The following is a 23081-nucleotide window of genomic DNA, read 5'->3' as shown; positions in this document are numbered from 1 at the left end:
GTGTCCAGAATTGAAATATGGAAGCTAAATGGATGAAACTACATCTACAGAAAAGTTTCGGAGTATGCCAGCTGCAATCTTATACACAGTGTTAATTTTGCAAGTTGTGATGTTTTAAGGAGGTATTGGTTGGGAGAGACGAACCAAACCGTGGAAGTGATTGGACAAATGACTGGTGACTTCTACATCAGAAACATCTTGCAAAATTGTGTTTTTTCCATTTATCGGCTATATAGGACGCGAAAGATTTGTATTAATGTGAGGTAAAGCTCGCGCACCTGCACCTGGCATAGTAATTAATTTCCTCCATGCAAAGCAAATTCAAACATTAGATTGACCACCGTATAGCCCAGACTTAAATCCATTGCAACATGTGTAGAATCAGCGAAAGTGTCACATACGATGAAAAAATTCCATTTTAAGCACAAGATAAGAGCTTTCGATTGCAACACAGTAAAAATGGAAGGAAATTCCTCAAAAATATATTCAATACAGCCTAAATGACCTGGTTCATGAAAATTATTTTTTTCAAAAAGAAATTCTGGAAATTTTAAAATATTCAATAATTTTGTCCATTAGTAGAGTGTATTACAAATTAAAAAGAAAAAATGAGGAATGTTGTACCAAATTTTCCTCCTCGTGTAATAAAATCTATTATCCGACACAAACCTTCAATGAATCCGCACGAAAACGACCGCAGATCTTCAAATCACAATTCTCAAATGAATTTAGAAAAATAGAAGCATAACACCATTTAAAATTTACAAAGAAAGTTCTATGTACGCCTCTCAGCTTCGAGCAGCCGAAGCTATGAATTTTAACATCCATTTTGCTGGGAACGTCCACCTATAAATATATTTACAGTTCCTATGACACAACATCTATTTCCCTAGGAGAAGCCAGAGCAGGGGGTACAACCTGGATGATATTGTGTGACGGCGAATTTCCTAAGGGCTGCCTCACCCTGTTCTCTGCGTTTTCTCTCGCTTCAGTGGTGGCTTGCTTTATCGCCTCTTTGTAGGGACCCTTCTTTTTCTTATTGTAACGAGTCTAGGCAAAACAATTCAATAACTAGAAGTGTAGTTGATTAAAAACGTATTGTACCTTAAAATTATCTAAATAGTGGCTCAACTGATCACACTGCATCAATGAGGATGTAGAGGAGCCATACCAAGCTACATGAGCTTGGGGACCTTGCGCTCCGCAGCTCGTTATCGTTAAAATTTTACCAGGCCACCATGGGAACCCATGAATTTTGCCCCACACCACGTCACCGACTAATAGACGAACTCCTAGAACAAAATACAAATAGAACATGTTACAATTTTATTTCTGTTTCTTTATAAAACAAAATAGGAATTAATCGTTGAGTGACTCTGCATGTCGTTGTTACTGATCACGTTACAAACCGGTTACCAACTAGCTGTGTTGTATGCGGATTCTCGTTGAAATACATGGACCGTAACTAATAAGCAACTGATTGGCGATTTGGGCGATTTAAGTTTGCAGTTTGTTTCTTTTTAGTCGCTCAATGTGCGGAGGGAGGGCCTTAGACACTTTCTTACAAATAATTTTAGGCTTTATCAAAATTGGTTATTTAGAAAGAATTTAGTTACAGGTAGATATTTGCAGTAAACAATAATTTTACCAGCAGTCACCCATATAAAAGTTGCAAAGTAACAAAGATATTAATAATTTTTTAATTTATGAGGAATGCCAACAAAATGCAGCCACAGCATCTCATTTATTCACGGGACGATTTTTATTAAGAAATCGTTCAACTCCAACAATGTTAACTTAATTTGATGGTAATATTAGCAGTTTCAATGAAATTATTATACAAATTCGTGCAGGTATTCTTGTATTTCAAGCTCTTTTTAATCGAGTAAAAAGTAAGTAGCGTACTCCATATTTTTTATTTCGATTCATGCAAATATTTAACATTGTGGGCTTACCGTCTGCACCCATTGCACTAGATACAGTCTGGGCATTGATCCGCAGCATCAGAGGTGGATTAGGTGGTGGAAAGTTTGGAAATTGTTCGTTATGTTCATCGGAGCTAGACATGTTATCGTCTATCTTATCAGACGTTGTAGAAGAAGTATAAGTGTTGTTGAGTCGTTTGAGATTTATGGACAGTTTTTGAGTAATACACTGTTCCTTTGAGTCGTCTTGTGTTGAACTGACCTAAATAATAGAGAAATATCGATCTAGTCCTCTATAATACTTATTTAAGAACATTTATTATTTTACAAGATATTAATTTTTCATTTTTAAATTTCACAAAAAAATATATTTTAGGCAATTTTATAATAATGGTATTTAAAAAAAAATGTATTAAACCAGTTCAAAATGTTGCCAATTAAAAAAAATACAGAATTAATAATTTGCATCGCCAGAAATAAGAGGATTTTTGTAATGATGCAAATGAGTTCGATATAGGTGTCAAATTTTGATTCCCTTCAGATGTGATTTTTCAGACACAAATAAAGCTTTGCAATAGTTTTATTATTTCAGGACATACAGAAGGTCTCTATATTATGAGCAAATAGAAGTATCACATATTTTTGGGTTAAAACATAACGATTTAACTAAGCAAAAAAGCATATCCAAAGTAGCTTCGTTTAGTTGCAAAAGGGGTTGACAAAAAATTTTTTTCCAAATGAATCTAAAACACTTGACTTAAATGAAATATGGTATGCTAGTAATATGTAGATGTTACTTTTTGACATAGTAGCTGAATTAATTATATTTTTAAAAATGAGATGACTTCGCAACTCCACTTATTATTTTATCATATAGCAAGAACTTTTTTCAAGTATTTATTCTTTTAAAAACGTTTCTTGTTTGCACAGATTTTCACGTAATTTTGAAATTAAAAAAACTAATAAAATAATAAAAACGTAATATTGTTTTGTCGAGTTCAAAAGTAGTGAGTATTTTGTGAGCATCAGCGAATAAAAATACCATTCGAGAATACAAAAGCAACATTAGAATCTGAATCAAACAATATTTTTTCGAAAACTGCTTCGAAATATTATCACAATTTGCGAAAAATGTAATAAAAATGTTGACATTTACGGTAAATTAATTATATATTTTTATAATAGAAATATGTATCGATCGAATTTTGATATGCTATAAGTAGTCATAGAAACCAAACAAAGTATCATTAGTCATTTAGTTCTGGTCGTCATATTTGTTCCATATCTGTCATGTTGAGAAATTTTGCGAATGTTAAAAAAAATTTAGTATTAAAATATTACAAATCAAGTGTTAAGTATGAAGTGGAAAGTGAAATGACCTTTTCGTGATGAAGAATATTTGCCTTTTGAAGTATCGAAAGCCGCAGAAAGAGCAGTATCCAACTTATTCTCCAAAAATCTGCAAGACAACATGAAACAACTTGTAATGGTTAAAAGTGGCACACTGAATAGAAAATTAAGAAAATATCTGAAAATGTGTTACTGGCTTTTAAGTTCAACATTATAGTCAATTTAATCTCCGTTAAAAAGTAGATTGAATATTAAAAAAATATAAAAGAATCAATCAAATCTGCTATCCTACTTGAAAAGTAAATTAGTTGGATATTGTCCAATGACGTCTCGAATTTTAGCGAAAGTAAAAATTGAAACATTTGTACAAGAAGTCTCTGATGAACAATTTATTAACGTAGAAGATCCACCTTAATACTAATACAAAGTAATAATCTTTAATTTCCACTATTACAAAGTATGGGAATACAATTAAAAAGCAGACAAATACTTTATAAATAAAGTAGTGTTATTCTATATTAGGACGTATTAGTTTCCCTAATTATGTTTTTTTCAGATTATTTTAATAATGGACATTATGGGGCTTGTAGAAGAGAAGAACTATTAAAAATGGCAGTATAAGATATAGAAAACAAACTGTTATCATTAAAATTCCTGAGGCATACCCAGAAACATTTGCCATCTCAGATGTATTTCATAATTATTTTGAAAATACTCTAGATGGAAATGGAAAATGTGCCAATCAAGTGGATGGTTGGTATTAATAAAATAAGAGGCACTCCAAGAGAAATTGCTGCATCTGAAAAACTATATGGGTCACTGTTTCAGATGCTTAGAGTACCTTGCCTCCACGTCTAGAATAAACTTTTCTACTATAAGATTGGAAATCTCAATTTGTAATTTTTGAACAAAAATAATAATGGTAAAGGTTAGTAAGGCTGTCAGAAAAAGCCGCAATTCAATGGTGTGCCAAGAGGGTTAACCGAGACATGCGTGAACCGCTACCTCAGAATGCTTTTCATGTTCACGTCACATTAGTATACTGTTGGTTGACTTTGTTATTGTGTGGACGTTAAGTAATTAATTCTTATCGTTGGGGTTTGCCTATGTCGCACGGCTCAGTTCTGAGAGCCCTATTTATTAGTTTGACTTGTAAAATTTATTCAATTGGAATAAATACATTTTCAAAAATAAATAGTTAATTTTTTTAAGCAATTATGCAATTAAATAAATAAATAACTGGACAAAAAGCACATTTTTGCTCTAGGAAAAAAAATCTTTTCTGCTGCAGTTAACTAGTGTTTTATTTTACACTTAAAAAACACAATTAAAATAACAGTTTTAAAAAAAAAAAAAGTTAAGAAAGGATAAGAGCAATATATATATTTCTCATTAAAATGTTACGAAAAATGGTGATTCATCTAATAATTTTTTGTGAAAGAACATTCGATTACAAGTTTTTCAACACCACTAAACATTATTGTGTTTTTTTATTATCAAAAGTATCAAATTTTTAATGACAAATCAGATACGAAGGCTCCTCTTTCGATTGCCGCCTTTACTGTGTATGGAGACATACTAGTTTAGCTGTGGCCTTCGTTTGTATAAGATCTATTTTTTCGTTCTGCCGGAAAAATGGTAAGTTGTAATAGAGCAAAGAATTGTAAAATTTCATATGAAACTTGAAAGAACCGCTACTGAAACTTATATTAAGACAAGTATATGGCAATGAATTTTTATCACGAGTGGATTTTTGGGTGGTTTAAGAGTTTCTAAGCCGAGAAGACGTAAAAGATGACGCACACCTGGGATGCCCTAGCAAGTCAAAAACGGATAAAAATATTGAAAAAGTCGCTAATCTGATGCAATCTGGCCATCGGTTAACTATTCGTGTTATTACTGAAACTGTAGGTATTGACAAAGAATGCGTAAGGCAAATTTTACATAAGAATTTGAACATCCAAACAATTTGTGTGAACGTCGATATCCATGGGATTCTGTATTTTCACTGGGTTCCTGAAGATCAAACTGTTAATCAGGATTACTACCATGAGGTTCTTGCTAAACTCCATGAAAAAATCAGAAAAAAAGTCATGGGTTCTTCATCAGGACAACGCACCGGCTCACTGAAATGTCTGTCAAGATGTTTCTAGTCAAGTTCCCAATGTTACACTATTCGCCTTATTCGCCTCACCTGGCACCATGTGACCACTACCTGTTCCCTAAGGTCAAACATTAAAGGAACAAGATTTCGGACCGTTGAAACTGTGTAAGCAAAAGCGGAACAAGTTCATAGAAAAAGACTTTCAACATTGTTTTGATCAACAGAAAATTCGCATGGAGCTGTGTAGGGACAGAGGAGGGATGTATATTGACAGGGACAATAATTATGTATAAATGTGTAAATTTAAAATACAAAGTTTTACAGCATCAGTTTCGTTATTTTATACACCTCAAATGTATCAAAAACGATATAATAACTAAAAAAACATTAAAAAAATACATGAGAGACAAGGCTCTTTACGTCACACACCAAATTTCCTTTCAATTAGAAAAATACTAAAATTTTTTATTCAAATTCAACACCCGTTAGCAACTAAGAGAAAAATCTTAGGGCAATAAATTTTGTCTTTGAATAAAGATTTATTAAAGATATTAATCATATACAATCATTTTCTTAAAAGAACATTTCACAACAAGTTCCTGAACTCCTCAAAACATTATTTTATGTTTATTGTGAAATAAATCACATTTTTTATTGACAAACCAAATTTGTATTGAAAACGATATAATGACTAATAAAATCACAATGCAGAAAACAAAAAATTTGCAAAGATACAGAAAAACTTTAAAAAAGCTCTTATCCTCATGATAAAACACAAAATGAATTGTAAGTTCATTTGCAAAAAAGGTACGAGCATACTTGTTTCGTGTGAAAGTTACTACTTAAATCGTCTTATTTCGACCCAAGAATCTGTGGTATTTCCAAGTTCACGTAATATTGAGACACCCTGTAAGTTTTGTGTTACTAAAAAACCTACACCTACCTCCCCCTCCTTGTGCCTCCGATCTTTATCCTCACGATGTTTTTTTTTGTGCTTCATCTTGTGTTTTCTTCTCCTGGGCACATTCAGCTCATAAGTACACATGTATCGCGGCGAGTTGTTACCCAAACCATGTCTAGGAGACGCGCTTCCAACCGTATACCTAGGAGAAGATCCACCTATCATATACCTCGGTGAAGCGCCTCCTAAATACAACGGTGAACTCCCGGAGAGCAAGACCTTCCTCCGAGCCTCCTTTTTGGCTTTTTTCAATGCCCTGCGTGCAGCTTTGTTGTCGGGCTCCTTGATTTTATTACCCTGTTGTTCTACGTTGACGTTCTCTTCAGAATCGTCGTCCTTTATGCTGTCTATTTGTGCGGGAATTTTAAGTACGGTGCCCTCACCTTGGGGACCATAGGATATTTTAATGGTTCTCGTGCTGGTCGTCGAAATACTGTTAGGGTTAGGAGGCGGGTCCATCGTGCCGGTGCTGGATTGCACGCCGATGTTGCTGTTCCTGGCAGAAATTAAGTTATAAAATTTAAAGAACACAGCATTGGCTTGTGGAGTGACTCACATAATTTTAATTCATGCTTTTGCCACAGATTCTCTGTGACTGTCTTTTTTTTGTAAATAGGTGTTGGATTTGTTTTAAAAATTTGTTGGCATGGATTAATAAGTCAAGCTTAAACCTGGCTTTTACCTAGAATCGTTAATTGCATACATCTACAGACAGACGATTTGGGAATTATCAGTCATACTATTTTTGATATTCAAAGAGGAAACCAAAAAAGACATCTAAATTTTGTAAACCCACATGAAAGATAAGCAGAAAACATAAAGTTGATTTTTTTCTTGTGGAATTATCTGAGAATCTCAATATCAGACAGAAATTGACAGCTTATCTGATTTACGTAACAAAATATATGCAATTTGTCCATCACACCTAGAAAAATTTGATCAAATCTGTGAAGGTATGAACTACAAATTTACTGAATTGAGTTTTGAATATTTACTGTGACTGTTAGCTTATAATTTTGTATAAGAGTGTTTATATTATTTACATTTTTCAAAATAACGGTTTTTCATAATCAAAAGAAAAAATAAGGTTTCAATTAAAAATCAGAAAGTAATTTCCAGATAAAACAAGATTTATCATTTTAATCAGCACAAAGTAATATAAAAAAAGTTGTAAGTACAAATAACCCAATTAATTTTAGAAATTATAATTTGTCTTAAAAATTTGGAAAAAATTATTTATGTTAAAAAAGTTGCTGCAAATTTAACGTTTTTTCATGTGGATTGCTTTCCTAAGTTCCTATGACTGAAAAATTTCTTTGCTGTATTATCTATATCGCTATAAAGGGTAATACGATTTCAACTGAGAATTCAACTTATTTTCATGAGCTACATAATTTTTTCTAAAGGACATAGATATTTCATTAAATTTTCAAGACACAGGGCTGAGCAATGTTAAATGGACCATCCTGTATAATTAACTAATTCTAGTACATTCTTTCTTTAAATTATTTAACCGTTCGAGCTTACTGTACCACATTTAATTGTAAAAACAAATATTTTGAGCCTAGGAAAGAAGTACACTTTAGTAAAGGCACACACAACAATCAGCAAACTATGTTTTGAAACAAGATCACGCCTGAGTGTTTTCATAAGTACGTCATATTTTATCATTCGCCCAAAAAATAGTAGGTCGCCGACTCTCTGTCGTGTGCACACTCGCTTATTCATTAAAGTCATCTATAAATACACACTGCTAGGTTCTAAACTGATTATTGTTAAAACAGTATGAAGACAGTACAGAATAGTGGGAGACAGTCGATGGCCAACTATTTTCTCGGCAAAATGACCATGACCCAATTGAACATGCACAGACGTCCAAGAATGTAGTTCTGACAGAACAAATGCACCACATTCTATTTTTTTGACCAATTCAACTGTCGATTCAGGGAATAGAGCATGTATTGTTTACACCACTGATATATCTGACATCAATCTGCAGTCAGTACCACTTCAGGATGGGCGCCCCGGTTGCTATAGGCATTGATGTAGAAAATTCGATCAGCGAGATGCAAAAGCACCATACGATACCTCTAGCAGACAAAAAATGACAAAAAAATTAAGAAAAATGCTTGGGATGAAGTATATTTTGAATTATTATGTGAAAAAAACAATAGAAAGTAGTTAGTCGCTGACTGTCTGTCGAGTGTGGACTGAAAAAGGAAGTTATTTCTTAAATGAAATAAAAAGTAAAGAAATGTGAAGTAAATGAAAACAGGTTTAGATTTTTATACACAATACCAAAAAATTTAATGTCAACATTTTGAATATTTGTGTATTGAAAACTGAATCAAAAAATTGTAAACTTTATTTAATTTTGTCAACACATGCATCAAAAATTTTTGTTTAAATTAAACATAGGTAAGTTCTATAATTCACTTTCCACCTATTAACTGCCAATCTTTTTCCAACTAATATCCACAGTGACAACGCTCATTTAGAATAATATTTTGGTAAACTAAATATATTATCTGAGTGAAGTTTAGACGGTTTAGTTTTGACAACAAAAAACGATTATTCAAAAATTAACTGCTTACTAACAATTTTTAATGAGTAAAATTATTTTTTACAGCCACTAATGGTTGTTTAAAGTTTTATAATCCTTTTATGTATTTCTTTCATGTCATTTTAGTAGAATTTAGTAGAATATAGCAAAAGCAGTAAAAGAAAAAATCAGGGTGTATACCAAATTTTGACCCAAAAATTCTTTGATGCTTCTAGGAAGATTTGAAAAAAAATCAGACAAAAATGTCCATCATTTTCCAAATTCTTTATTTTTATCTCCCACTTATTTAATGAAGTATGATTATTCAGAAAATTATACAGTGGCCAATAATAAAGTTTGCATTTTGGCTCTCCCCAAAAAAGAAACATTTCCATTTGATTTAAAAAAATTCTAACAATTTTAGATTGTCTGAATATCAAATAATGACAAATAAAATATATTGGGGATTTTTGATTTAGGGGAAATTAACGCATTTTAATTGGCCAAAATTGAAGATATATTTTTCGAAAAATGTGTTTATCAACAGTAAAATTTGGTTTAAGGTATTCGGGACACCCTGGATATAATAAAAACAGAAATAGATAAAGTAATACATAGAATAATTTGGTGACTCCGTAAGTAAGGACCGATAACAATTATTGTAATAAAATTGTAGGAACATTTTAAAAATTCCCTCACATTTTCAGGTCTATGAAATTCCCTGTAATTCCAGGTTTTCCACAATGGTGTAGACTCAGAAAAATGTTTCGAAATTGAACTTGTTAGCACTAAGGGAGAACACAGAGTAAATATTAGTTAGAAAACTCTATCTGAAAGAGGATCAAGGAAGCATCTTTAAATAAAATACAAAACAACCTTAAATTCTATAATGCACATCATAAAAAAAGTACAAGTAATAGTTTTTGCCTGAGAAATCAATCAATCAGTTAACTTTACTTCAAATGTAGAATCAAAATATTCAACACTAAAATCGAATGCATCTCTAAAAAGTTACCTATTTAAATCTTCTTGATAACCCGCTTCTTCCCACTGCTCTTCTGCCGAACTGACGCTTCGCTTTTTCCTTAATATTCTCTTAACTATTTTTAGGGGTGGTGCTTCCGCATCGTCCGTATTACAACTATCCGAGGAATGCTCTGAGGAATGGTTTTTGTCTGTTTCTTGTGAATTTTCTTGCTGCGTGCTCCCCAAGGGCCTCTTGTTGGAGTTGCTGTCCAAATTGGACTTATCTAAAATAAAATGTATTTATTTAAAATCGTAATTGGTTTTGTTTGGTACGGGTGTTCCAATATTATGTGTAAAGGCTGGGTCAATATCGACAACTAATGGTTTCCCCTATTCCTCGAAAATACAGAAAAAAGTAGTTTAGATGTCACAAGTTCGATTTTCAAGAAAAATGAAAAGACTGAAAGCATATCTATTATAAAACAAGAACTAAAGTTTAAAGGCATCTGCAAAAACTTTTGACATATTTGCCAATAGATCGCAAATTTTACCTACTTCTATGAATGTAATTCTATCAATTTTTTCAGCCACACCATTATTATCCTGATTGTCTTAAGAAAAGGAATGGTAAACTCAGGGTAAAGTTTTCTGCGCATTTGTCTGAAGAGCAAGCATCATTGTAATCGATAAAAACACGCATATAAGAAAAACAAAAGTTTGCTTCATTTTCCTGATGGGCGCCACCTCTATTCATTTTTGTTTTATAAATAAAACCAAATTTTCAGTTGATAACTTCAAACAAAATCTTTGACAAGTTATTCGTCATAAATTCCACAACTTTGCCCTAACTTGACCAACCTTGTATCTCTTAAGGTAACCTAGATTACAATAATGTGCTTCAAAACAAGTGCACTCTGTATAAATAAGTTCTAGTATACCATTTTAGTAAAACAAAACGTTTTAGAACGTATTTGGAAAAAAATTATTTTTTCTCACTTTGATCTGGGTAAACAAAGATGGACAGAGATAAACTTAATTAAATGGCCTTGCTTCCATGCCAGAATTTGTATTCGGACTAAATATTTAATAACTTGGAAAAAATTGAACAATTGGAAAAATGGAAAAATGAAAAAAAAAATATTGATTCAAATATTTTTCCAGATATCTTGGGACATCCAGGAAATGGCGAGCATTATGTTTTATTTTGCTTTTATTCGGGCTCACCTTGTAGAGCTCCCGAAGTTGAAAAACATTATTCATGATAACTTTTTTGTTTATTATCAAATTTGGATAGTTTTTCCTTAAAAGCTACGCTTTTTGATGTTATGTGATCAATTTACTGACTTACTTTAGGTAGTCTTCGCCCTCAAAAAAGTTACAAGTTTACTTTTTTAATTCACCCATTTTAAGACTTTTGTACTTTTTAATGTGGACAATGTATACTTCTTTGTCATCTACACAAGGAACCGTTTTCGAGATAAAAGCTTTTAATAATGATGGTATACTATTTCCGAGAATTCTTTAGGTTCTGGTTTTTTATGTTTTATTTATTTTGTTGTAGGAAAGATTGATTTTACTTTTCATGTATTTTTAGTATTGTTAATAATTATATATACGAGTATATGTTAAAAATAGTATCATGTCTTCATGATTAAATGCGTTTATCTAGAAAACAGGTCCTTGAGTCCATATTAAACAAGTACAACTTTTCACTTAAAAAAGTACAGCAATCTTAAAAACGATAAGAATTAAAAAAGGAAGTCTGTACATGATCAAGACAGCTGAAGGCGCACTGTCCCAGGGCCCCCAACGTAGCTATCAGTAAATTAATTACATTAGTACCTTTTTCAACACTCGACTTTTTATAACGCTAATAAGTCTACAGGGTAAATCTGAATAAAAACAAAATAACACTTATGTTATTTTTGCAAGTGCTGCCCAAATCTGAAAGATTGCTCACCATTTCTTGAGCACCCTGTATTTTTTGGAATAAGCCTCAATTAGTTTCAAAACAACACATTTTAACAAAATATATATTATATATTTGGGATTCGGATGCTCTCAAATTTCAAATTATTAGTACTCAAGCACGAATTAATCAATCTTAATTTTCCATGATCGAAACAATGAAAATAAACAAAATATTAATTTTTTATAATTAACAAATTAGAACATTAAAGCAATTTCAGAAAAAAAAAACATTATTTTGCATTAGATTTCATGTCAGATGCCTTTGATTCCAGAGCAACATTTATTTAGTCTTTCTAAACATATTAAGAATGATTTTCTTTTACTAAAGCAATTTCTAAAGATTGTTTCTTTAAATACATCTTATCTTCATATCTTTTCAACAAAAGTACAAGTTTTCCATATTTTTTTCAATTTTTTTGGGGAAAAACGATTTTTTACCAGCGCAATTTTTTCAAAAATTTTGGACCTCTAATTGAGACACTACTCCATATAAGAATGTACACATTATTCTCGTACCTACTGAATTTTCTTCTTGGTAGTTCAACCTTGTCAACCTGGTCTCTAAAGTAGAATTACCCCGCAAAGTCCTCTTATTGTTTAAATGAATATTTACAGATCTAGTGACGGGAGCGTTTCCACTCCTCCTAGGAGGGGGCGGCGGGGACGAACTCTGAACGTTCTCCGAACTCTTCCGTTTCCGAGAAACATTTTCCGAATTCTCGTTGCAAATTCCCTTGCATTTTGAACACAATACTTGGCGTGGCCTTAATCTAACAGTCATCTTGTTATTTTTATATTTACTTGGCATTTGAACGTTTTTTTTCTTTGAATTGGTGGGGTCGGTGTAAGCAAATCTTTGGTTAACGGAATAAAGGGTGTCATCGTCGGGGTTTTTCGTGGGAACGTTGAACGCTGGGTTTACATTGGGCACCCCGCAAGGCAGGTTTCTAAAATGCAAAAGTTATTCCTGAATATGGAAATACCTATTTAATATTTTCCACAATTCAAAAACTAAAATTAACCCAATATTTCACTATATACATATTTTTTGGTATAACAGAAGGGATGATGATGAACAGGGAAGTATTAAAAAAAAATAATAATGCTAATTCGCTATTATGGATTTTATTGAAATCAAAAGAATTTACAGATCTGTTACATAAAAATATATCTTTGAAATTTTATCATTGTTTCTGGGTATCCTTTATTTTCAGCAAGTAGATATTTCACCACTTATGATTTTTGTATCACCAGATTCTTCCACCTTTTAACTACTTAAGGAACCCTTTATTAAAAGCTATTAACAAATTAAAAAACACTTGTAATTATATCCAAGACAGATCAATTTCAAATACAGCAAACGTCATTTCTCAAACTAATTCTTTTATAGAAATAAACCACTTTGCCTCCAAAATCAAGCAATCGAAAATTTTAATACAACTTACTTTTTTACAATGTTTTCAAGTATGTAAAAATATAAAAATATTGAATCAAAACTTGTAAAATGTCCATTGATTTCCCTATAATACTTTCAATTAAGCTGTGTTAAGAAGAAATTTTTATTGAAATTTCAGTTTTCAGCATATGCAAGATGAAACAAGTTTCTTTTTTCAAAAACGGTTATATAAACATGGATCGATAAATCAATACTTTTCGAGATACAGGATGCTGAAATTAAAAAAAAAAATCACCTTTTTCTAAAATATCTAAAACGTTTGATCCTTGAAAACCTCAGATATTTGACGCCACTTGATATTTTGAAAATTTGATCTATACCTGTAACTTCTTGTGACGTACAGAAAATATCTATTTGAATTAATTTGTAGGATCATTTCAAAACACATTATATTTTAACGAATATCATTAGATCTGTTATTAATTGAAATACACAGTTAAAGTGAAGTGTACCAGATTTTCATAAAAATAAGGCTAAGTCAGTAACAATAGTGAACAAAATTAATTACTAAAAGTGAAGAAAATCAACCAACATTTCTATCAAGGTGTATACTAAATTTTGACCAAATAATTCCTTGATACATTCAGCTTTTTCAGGCATGTTTAAACAGTTTTTCAGGTTGCAAACATAATCTCTATATCAGTTTCCAGTTTTCAATAACAACCATTTCCCAATTTTTTTGTTAGTATTTTTCATGTAAATATTTAACAAAGTTGTACCAAATAAGAAACATTATTTATTATTTTAGAAAACAAAAACTTATATTAATTTTTGTTTGAACTTCAAAGGGCAACACAGACATACTGGGAGATTAAAAACTTAAAAATAAGTGCACTGTAATTTAACATAAAATAAAAAATAATTAAAAAACTGCGATTTTCTCGATGAATCTTTAATGACTATTTCGAAGCGGAAGTTGAAATTCTATGAAAATAAGAGGATGCTATTTGGCTAATAATTCCCATTTCATATTTGTTATTCATAGCAAAAAATATATTTGGGCATTTTTTGCTAAAATTATAATAAAAAATTAGGAAAATCCAGTACAAAATTAAAGAACTTCCTTGGTATCAGAAATTATTTTCTTGGTCAATCTCATTTCATATTTCTCTGAGCATGTTTTGAGCGTCCTCAAGGGAGGAAGTTAAGGGTTGATAGTTTTTACAGGTAATTGGTCAGCTTTAATTTAACTGGATATTTCAATTAATAACAGAGATAACGATGTAAATCAAAAGACAAATAAATCAGAAAAGATGTGACTACAGCATAATTCTAATAGATATTCACTATTTTAACTGGTTACATACTGAGTGTTTTAAATTTCAGGAAAAAACCTTATTCTCTGCTGCACCTTGTATTTACCGAAAACTGAAAATTTAATAAAAGGTTTATCTTAGCAACATTACTAAGAAATAAACCTATAATTTGGAAAAAGAGGTCGTCAATATCAAATTAGGCATTTAATTCGAAGTATCTATGCCATACATACTTTCTGTAAGGACTTAGACATTCTCTATAGATTATTTAATGTGTATTGACTTGTAATTTTTCATTAATGTAATATTGATTCTTATAAACCAACAGCAATGTAGAAATAATATGTAACAAATGGAAACATATCGAGGGCGTCATATCATAAGGGCGTAAGAACTAGTATAGTCGGTTTTGGGTTTTTAGGGCGTATGACCTCATTTAATCAATTCGCTTAATATATTAGAAGGGCGTATATATATTCATAAACATTAACACTCTATTCTAACGCATTTTACTTAAGCGTATGAACTAATTTTGCAAAACTATAATATCAGAAAGGCATATGCTCATATGCCCTTCTAATACTTCTGTATCTCTTTTACGTCTACTAGACAGTATTGGTTTATACGCCCTCAGCTGATTTCGTAAATTTCACACAACCTTACATTTGGATAAACTTGTGAATGTTCGTAAATAAAAATTGTGTTGTTTTTGGCGTTTTGTAAGTGTCCTAAACTCCCAGTTACAACATCTCTATATTCTGAAAAACTTCCTATAAATAAATTAAAGTATAACAATTTATTGTCTATGTGCCAAGGCAAAGATGCAGTCATTCCTCCAGAATATAAATATTTTTATGTTTCTGTGTCAGTAATAAATAGTTCCCAAAATTCCGAAGATGAAGAATTCGATGACGAGACGTCTCTACAGGTACGAGAACGACTTAAAAAGAGGAAAAGGCACCGAAATAAAATGTAACAAATTTTAGTTGGTATTAATACAATTACTGTATTAATAAAGCATATTTTTGTATACTATACACCTATTATTTAAATAAATTTAATACTCGTTCCTCAAACATTATAATATCAGGAGGGCGCATGAGCCCGAAATTAATTACATGTTGACATTTTACTAGATGTTAATTCTCTCCAATGAACTATAATGTATTGGTCTTATTATATCGGCAAAATCAACAACTTCATTCTAAATCTTGATTTCTCAAATGCTTTTTTCATTTCCTGTAAAATTTCAGATTTGGTTCGTATGCTCTTCTGATATGACGCCCTCTATATATATTTCATTCATGATAAGTGTGCCTTTGGTATACATATAAATGAATTACGTAGTTTGAATTTTTTACACTTAAAATGAATTTAAAAAATGTGTGAACTACTTGTACCACTACCATTTACAAGAATAAAGTAAATCAATTGTTTTATTCCATTTTTAATTGAATATATGTGTGGATACAATAATCAATGATAAGAACAGTTTCTAAAATGGACTAGGAGTATGGGAATGACTATAATTATCTAGTTATATTTATGCACTTTAAAATTAGTTTCGGTTAGAATTAAGGGTTTCAAATATAATTTTAGATTTGGAGAGTGCTCTTTACAATGAAATAAACTAATACATTTAAAAGAAAATCAAATATATCCAAATTTAATAGCTTTTCTCAAGGTCAATTGTAAACTAATCCCACATAAAGGGCACATGGATTTAAAGCTCACCTTTTGGTAGAATCAAGTAAAACCCCTTTAAATATTTTAACACCAAATTCGAATGTAACTACTAGTATGTCTGGTAGGGCTTCGTCGACAAAAACTGAAATTCTTGTCCTTTTTAATAACTTTATATCTTTACTGCTATCTTGCTCCGCCATATTTGTAATTGTAGAGTAGAACAAAAAAATATCTGACCCCTGTTACAGTTTATAAGCTATATTTTTAGAAACCTTTTTATATAATCAGTATTTCACACAACACATTAAACACTTTTCATTTAGCGTACAAAAATAAATAAAAAATTACATTTCTTCCTAGGGTTATCTTTATAAATTTAACGTATACAAGTTGACAATTAAAGAGTAAATTTTGATTTTCATAATTTATTTATTAACATTGGTAGACCCTCTTTACAAACTTCACGATCAACCGCGTTCAATTCTCTTGCTGAACATTTCTTGATTTTCACGCCCTAAAACTTCACGTTTCAAGTTTTAGGGAGATCATTTTCAGTAAAAGTAAATTAAAATAATTAATATGTAGAGCATTTTAATTATTTGGATTACATTTACTTTACAATAACAGAACTGAACTAATAAAAGACGCAATGGTTTGGTCAAACTACGGACACTGTAATATTTTCATAGAAGTTTAAAGCTCTTAAGTACTGTAGTTCTGTGCTAATTATCTCAAAGCGAAAGCAGGTCAATCCGCAAAGTGGAAATTATAGCCGTTTTCTTTCGCTCTCAGCTTTGAATCATGATCACTGAATCAGGATCAGACAAACACGAACTAGATCCATGAATCCAATTTCGAAGAGAACAAGATTTTGTTTACTGTTGACATTTGATTTGATTTTAAATATCGTTTAGGTAAACCTATTTTTGTGTACACAATTAAAATAAAAATTGTAACTGCCATTTTATATAAAAATGAAACAATTTTAAGATTATATTAAATATGTGATCGTGATCAAAAGTTCGAATCACAGAAAAAGTTTGATTCGTAGGGGAAAGGGGATTACCGATCCTGATCATATCATAATCTGACAAGATCCGGAAACAAGAAAACAACTACGAACGTGATTTAGGGATCATAACTCGTTTAGATCCGAAAACGGCAACCGAAAGAAAGCAGCTAATAGAAAAAAAAATTATTTACAACGACAGGGGTAGTCAAAGAAGAGTGGCGCGGAGGTGGGAACATTGCACATAAAATTTAATTTTTACAACTATTTAAGTTCGAACTCGACCTCTGTTGGTGAGTTTATTTTTTAATGGATTATCTTATACAAAAATAGAATAAAAATTATATTATCTTTGAACTTTGCTTAGAGAAACCAGTTATACAATATTAATGGGTTTATTATTTTAATACGATTCCAAGTCATTTTACATTGTAGTTCATTTTAATTATGCCCGAAAGAATGAATATCGACGAACCACTGTGGGATCAGAGCACATTTGTAGGAAGATTTAAGCATTTTTTATGGGTAACCGATCCTAGGACCTGTCTGGTAAACGAAGATGATCTGGATAATGCAAAAAGTTTAGTAAACCAATACAGGAAAGGACAGGAACCTCCAGGCACAACTCTAGAGCAAATTATTTACGCTAAAAAGTTGTATGAGAGTGCTTTCCACCCTGATAGTGGAGAAAAACAAAATGTTTTCGGCAGAATGTCTTTCCAGGTACCAGGCGGTATGGCAATTACAGGGGCTATGCTTCAGTGGTACAGGTAAATGAATCTGCAAACTATTATCCATTCCACAAATTGATACTGTTACGTTTTAAATTTTATAGGACACCATTTGCTGTAGTGTTCTGGCAGTGGGTTAATCAGTCTTTTAACGCATTAGTCAATTACACTAATCGAAATGCTAAATCTCCTACTACTACCAACCAACTTGTCGTTGCTTATCTATCTGCTACCTCGTCAGCCATGATTACAGCTTTGGGTTGCAAATACTACTGGACAAAAAGGGCCAGCCCGTTTGTCCAGGTAAGACATTTTAGTTTATGTAAGTTCATATATCTCAAAATTTAATAGAAGATTCCTATTTTTTTCACACGAAATTCTATTTTTATCTAGTTTTATGTGTCTTCTTAGAGATACGTACCATTTGCTGCCGTGGCAGCTGCTAATTGTGTCAACATCCCCATGATGCGTCAGAACGAAATCCTCCATGGCATCGACTGTACCGATGAAAGTGGAAAAATTGTTGGTCAGTCGAAACTAGCTGCCGTTAAGGGTATAACTCAGGTCATCATTTCACGTATAACGATGTGCGCCCCTGGAATGCTGATACTGCCAATAATAATGGAGAGAGCGGAAAAGTACAGGTTCATGCAGAGGATAACTTACCTTCACGGACCAATCCAGGTTATGGCCGTCGGCTGTTTGTAAGTAGAAATTAATAACTTTTGGTGTGGCTGAGATGTCGGTAGAACTTGGTAGGGTTAGTACTTATTCTTGTAGGTCAACGTTGTACTTAGATTCCATTAACCATAAAAGTAAAAGAAAAATTTGAAGAATGTTTACACTTGTAGAATATAAAGGTAGAACTCTTAAGACATATATTAAAGAAGAAAAAGAACGATTTAAATATACAGGGTGTTTCAAAACATATGTCGGAAAATGAAAGGTGTGATTTTTTGGCTCATTCTAAGAAAAAAAGTTGTATTAACATGGATCCGCAAACTCACCGTTTTTGAGATATAAGGTGCCAAAAAAAATATTTTTTTTCAGTTTTAACTTCAAATCATAGATACTGATTTACAATACACTACTCCAAAATTTTATCAAGACATAACGCGTAATTGACGCGGTCGATCTTTTTAAGATCGTCCATCGCCCTGCCCGCTGTTTCTTTAATATTCTGAAAATATTGAAGTTTTTTTTAATAAAAAAATACATGTGATGTTAGATGGGGGGGGGGGGGAGCTTACAACCCAGGAGGGGGAGGAAGGGTGTAAAAAGGTGGTCTAAAAACCTCATGTGATTAATGGACGACCCCATAGGCTGGCAAACGGTCGATGACAAGGTCCGGGCCGGACGGCCATCAACGAGCACTACGGATGACAATGTGACACTGATAATAGACATTCCAAAAACTATTGTTCATGGGATCATTATGAACAACTTGAACATGCGGAAGATATGCCCGAAAATGGTCCCGAAAGTGCTCACAGACGACCAAAAGATGAACTGCGTTGAAATCTAAACATGTGCGAAAGTGATCCTCAGTTTTTGAACAAAATCATTACAGGTGACTAATCTTGGATATTCGAGTATGACCTGGAAATGAAAAGACAATCATCGGAGTGGCACACGTCGGCATCCCCTCACCTCAAGAAGGCCAGGATAAGTAAATCCAAAATCAAGACGATGCTTCGTGTTTTTTGACATCCGAGGACTCGTTCATCACGAGTTTGTACCACGTGGTACAACTGTGAATGCAAACTTTTACGTGGAAGTGCTGAAAAGATTGAAACGCAGGGTTCAACTCGTCCGGCTGGACATCGCTAACGACTGGAAGTTGCACCATGACGGCGCGCTGGCTCACAGCTCCTTCCTCGTTACCAACTACCTGGCCAAAGCAGGGGTGCCAACGATTCCCCAGCCCCTGTACAGCCCGGACATGGCTCTCCCCGACTTCTTTTTGTTTCCACACCTGAAAACACCTATGAAAGGCAAGCATTTCGAAACAATACAGGGGATTCAAGCAGCTTGCACTACGGCTTTAAATTGCATTCCACTTGAAAATTCATTGGAGCCAATGTATCAACGCAGGAGGAGCCTATTTTGAAGAATTCTGATCACTTGTAATGAAAAGTTCAATAACTTATTTTTAACCGACTCACTGACATTACTTTCCGGACAAACAAACCCTGTATATGCATTTCGATCCTGACTCACATAATACTAATTTTAGAACACAGTAACAGCTTACCTTTTTTTTTCAGCCTTACATTTATGGTACCAACTGCTTGTGCGTTATTCCCCCAAAGATGGTAAGTTCATTCAATATTAACTAGATTTCTTTTTTTTTATTGCAAAAATTACTGAATGTATCAAGAAATTGAACCACATCCGTTATTTCTTTTTTTTCAGTTCAATAAAGACTTCCACTTTAGAATGGCTAGAACCAGAGCAGTTTGAGAAGATTAAGGCGAACTGCGAGGGCAAAGTCCCAGAGAGGGTGTACTTCAACAAAGGGCTGTAAGTCAGCACGACAATAATTACTTAGTAAACTGTAGGCTTAACAGGTATGACTTTCACGGAAACTATACGTAAGTTTAAAGGACATTAGCGTAGAGTAAGTCCCAAAATTCCAACTTCTTTCTAAACCATCTGAAGTATTTTTATTATTTATAAAATTTTTAGCAATATTTTGATATAATTGTTTTTTGAATGTTTTTTAAACATTTATTATTAAGCAATAATTTACACCCTTGTTGTAATTTTGTTTATGAGCTGTTATAAAATTATTGTACTTACTACTAAGACACTGTTGTTTGTTTAATTATTTATTTATTTATTTACAAATAGAGATTTTATAAACAATTTTCACAATCATTCAAATTAATGTTCTGTGTAAAAAATTCAAAAAAACCAATAAATATATTTATATATACAAACGTTAAACTTTATTATAAAAACATTAATTGGCAGTAAAGGTATGAAATATTTACATAATTTTTTACAATATGAAAAAATACTATGCAATAAATTGTGCAAAAAGACATTAATTACATAAACCTTCAGCTGCACCACAAGTACAAAATGCTAGACGCTCTTTTTAAGTAACAACTAATGGTTACAATCATAAAACCACTCAATATCAGTTCAGTTTTACAACAACCTTTTAAAGTACAAATTACATATATAATACTTATACTGGACGTCTTGTTTAAAAACTAACCACCCCACTAACTTTTCTATTTATTGACTGATTTTTACGAACATTTATTTTGTTAAATAATAATTTGGTTTCGTTCCGTTACTCAGTTTAGTGTCCTATTATTTTACGCTCAGGCTCAATTACTTCATGTCCACTATTATTTCACAATTGATAATTCATTCCACCCTATTATAGTGGACGTGAAGTAATTGAACCGCAAAGAATTTGTGGATGTACAATAAATAACACCTAAATAGTGACACTATTCGTATGAAAATGAGTTCCTAAACAGTTATTTATGTATGGACACCAGAATGTTGCATATTTCTTGATAACACTACTTCTGTTGGCTGAGGCGTTAGCCAAAGGCGACGCTATAAAAGCGTACGTTTTTGCTGAGGTATATTAAATTTTTCCATCGAACTTGATAATTCGACTTTCCTGTCATACTATTTCACTTCCGCAAATACTTCACGGACTCGATCACTTCACATTTGTTTTTATTTCACAACTGCTAATTTATTACAGCAGATGTGAAGTAATTTAGCCTGTAAACTAACGTGGACGTGAAATAATGATACGTGTCACCCTTCGTCCTAAAATGAATTCTTAAAACTGCATTTTACATTAAAGTTGATAAAAAATGATTTTTAGTTAATAAGTTAAATTTGCCATTTGAGTGGGTCCAAAAAATTATTTTTTACAACCAATAATGAAAGTATTGCTCAAATAACATCCAGAAATTGTTTCCCATTTTTGCACCAAAAAAAAAAAAAAAGAAAAGTTTGAAATGACTGAATTTTAATGTGAATGTGACACATATCCTCAATGTGTCGCCACTAAAGCTATCTAACTATTAAAATCAGTGCATAAATAAAAAAGTTCCAGGGCGACCAATTGTTAAACAAAACATCCCACATCAAATACACAGTAATTACGACATGCCCGCACACGTAACTACTTATGGTTGCTCGTGAAGCAGTGCTTCATATTACTGGACTCTATGAGTAGCGAGGCGTCGCACATCATCCTAGCGTTGCTTCGTACCAAGAACAACAGATGACACTCTTCGTAAACGGTAAGTTGCACTCTGGCGCACACCAACCCGTGCAGAACCGTTGCCCGCTGCAGGTCCAGCCATCTCTGCAATGCCAGTTCTCGTTCTCGTATTGTGCTGCCGAGACATACGTCAGAGGGTCCCCAAAGGGAGAACTCCAGGACGCTTTTGACTTGAGTCAGCGAAACGGCACGTTCCTTATTCAGGAGAGAGTGGATCAGGGGGGTTATTTTAGGTGAAGGGTGTAGGAGGTTTAGCGCCTTAAGAGCGCACATGCAGAGGGTTCCGTACTCCTCGTCGGTTTTGTTTGCCATGTCTGGGCCCAATCTGAAAACGATAACAAAGATTGAGCACATTTTTAAACAATGGAGTAGCATAGATACTCAAATTAAAAAAAATATTACTCCATAAACATTTAATAACTAATAAATGTTCTAAGAACTTGTTTGGCAAAAAAAAATATTTAAATATTTACAGATTTTGGGAAAAAAACTGTTTCAAGTTATACTTAAAAGCACTACATAGCTGGATGACTGTAGTGTGTTTATTAAAAAGTGTCTTGTTTTTTTGTGCGTAAAACCTTTAATAAATTAATTATCTGTTACCTGTAAATGCATTAAAATACAATTACTTATACAGGGTGTTAGAAGTTTGACTGCCTTAATTTTAAAAGGCAATAGAATACTTTAAAATAAACAAAAAAAGCCTTATATGACATGGGTCCTAAACTGAACTGCTTCCGAGAAAAAAATTATTAAAATCTCCAACTTGATGCACAAAAGTTCGATTAATTAAGGAATATTGACAACTGCGTGCATAGAATACCATAAAATACAATGTTTATCACTTTTTTGAACTTATT

At 32.4% G+C, this 23081-nt stretch overlaps 3 protein-coding genes across 6 annotated transcripts in view; 1 reads left to right on the top strand and 2 right to left on the bottom strand.

Moving 5' to 3' along the window:
• Nucleotides 1–584: 584 nt before the first annotated feature.
• On the bottom strand, nucleotides 585–16622 carry LOC108915027 (PWWP domain-containing protein 2A). The gene is made up of 7 exons (XM_018720976.1): nucleotides 16266–16622; nucleotides 12336–12766; nucleotides 9898–10132; nucleotides 6323–6836; nucleotides 1956–2187; nucleotides 1105–1292; nucleotides 585–1050 (listed from the first exon to the last, which is right to left on the bottom strand). Exons 1-7 carry the CDS (start codon nucleotides 16415–16417, stop codon nucleotides 868–870), a joined length of 1935 nt encoding a protein of 644 aa, XP_018576492.1. The 5' UTR covers nucleotides 16418–16622; the 3' UTR covers nucleotides 585–867.
• Nucleotides 16623–17433: 811 nt separating this feature from the next.
• Nucleotides 17434–20770, top strand: LOC108915026 (sideroflexin-2). 2 transcript variants are annotated; one of them, XM_018720974.1, is made up of 6 exons: nucleotides 17434–17519; nucleotides 17662–17996; nucleotides 18062–18260; nucleotides 18369–18661; nucleotides 20225–20272; nucleotides 20373–20484. In XM_018720974.1, exons 2-6 carry the CDS (start codon nucleotides 17674–17676, stop codon nucleotides 20482–20484), a joined length of 975 nt encoding a protein of 324 aa, XP_018576490.1. In that variant the 5' UTR covers nucleotides 17434–17519; nucleotides 17662–17673. The 2 variants fall into 2 exon arrangements, with proteins under 2 accessions (XP_018576490.1, XP_018576491.1); XM_018720975.2 differs by lacking the exon at nucleotides 17434–17519 and having other exon boundaries at nucleotides 17674–17996; nucleotides 20373–20770.
• An 894-nt stretch (nucleotides 20771–21664) lies between these two features.
• LOC108915033 overlaps nucleotides 21665–23081 on the bottom strand; it is a 110929-nt gene continuing 109512 nt past the window's right edge. For all 3 annotated transcript variants that reach the window (XM_018720981.2, XM_018720982.2, XM_018720983.2), the window contains one exon: nucleotides 21665–22546. In XM_018720981.2, the coding sequence (XP_018576497.1) occupies nucleotides 22120–22546 (427 nt within the window). In that variant the 3' untranslated portion in view covers nucleotides 21665–22119. The remainder of the gene's footprint in view (nucleotides 22547–23081) is intronic.

The sequence above is a fragment of the Anoplophora glabripennis genome, unplaced genomic scaffold (assembly GCF_000390285.2).
Source record: "Anoplophora glabripennis isolate ALB-LARVAE unplaced genomic scaffold, Agla_2.0 scaffold800, whole genome shotgun sequence".
In the NCBI taxonomy this organism is placed as follows: domain Eukaryota; kingdom Metazoa; phylum Arthropoda; class Insecta; order Coleoptera; family Cerambycidae; genus Anoplophora; species Anoplophora glabripennis.
The sequence above is the reverse complement of the archived record's forward strand: the minus strand, read 5'-3'. Positions and strand labels throughout refer to the sequence as shown.

Bases quoted from the DNA above. Each gene is read 5' to 3' on its own strand.
- LOC108915027 (XM_018720976.1), bottom strand. From the start codon at position 16,417: ATGGCGGAGCAAGATAGCAGTAAAGATATAAAGTTATTAAAAAGGACA. The intron at 10,133-12,335 runs GTACGAGAATAA...ATTTTATTTTAG, and splicing joins CCAAGAAGAAAATTCAGTAG to ATAAGTCCAATTTGGACAGC. The intron at 1,051-1,104 runs GTACAATACGTT...TGTTTTGCCTAG, and splicing joins ACTATTTAGATAATTTTAAG to ACTCGTTACAATAAGAAAAA.
- LOC108915026 (XM_018720975.2), top strand. From the start codon at position 17,674: ATGCCCGAAAGAATGAATATCGACGAACCACTGTGGGATCAGAGCACA. The intron at 18,261-18,368 runs GTAAGACATTTT...GTGTCTTCTTAG, and splicing joins GGGCCAGCCCGTTTGTCCAG to AGATACGTACCATTTGCTGC. The intron at 20,273-20,372 runs GTAAGTTCATTC...CTTTTTTTTCAG, and splicing joins GCGTTATTCCCCCAAAGATG to TTCAATAAAGACTTCCACTT.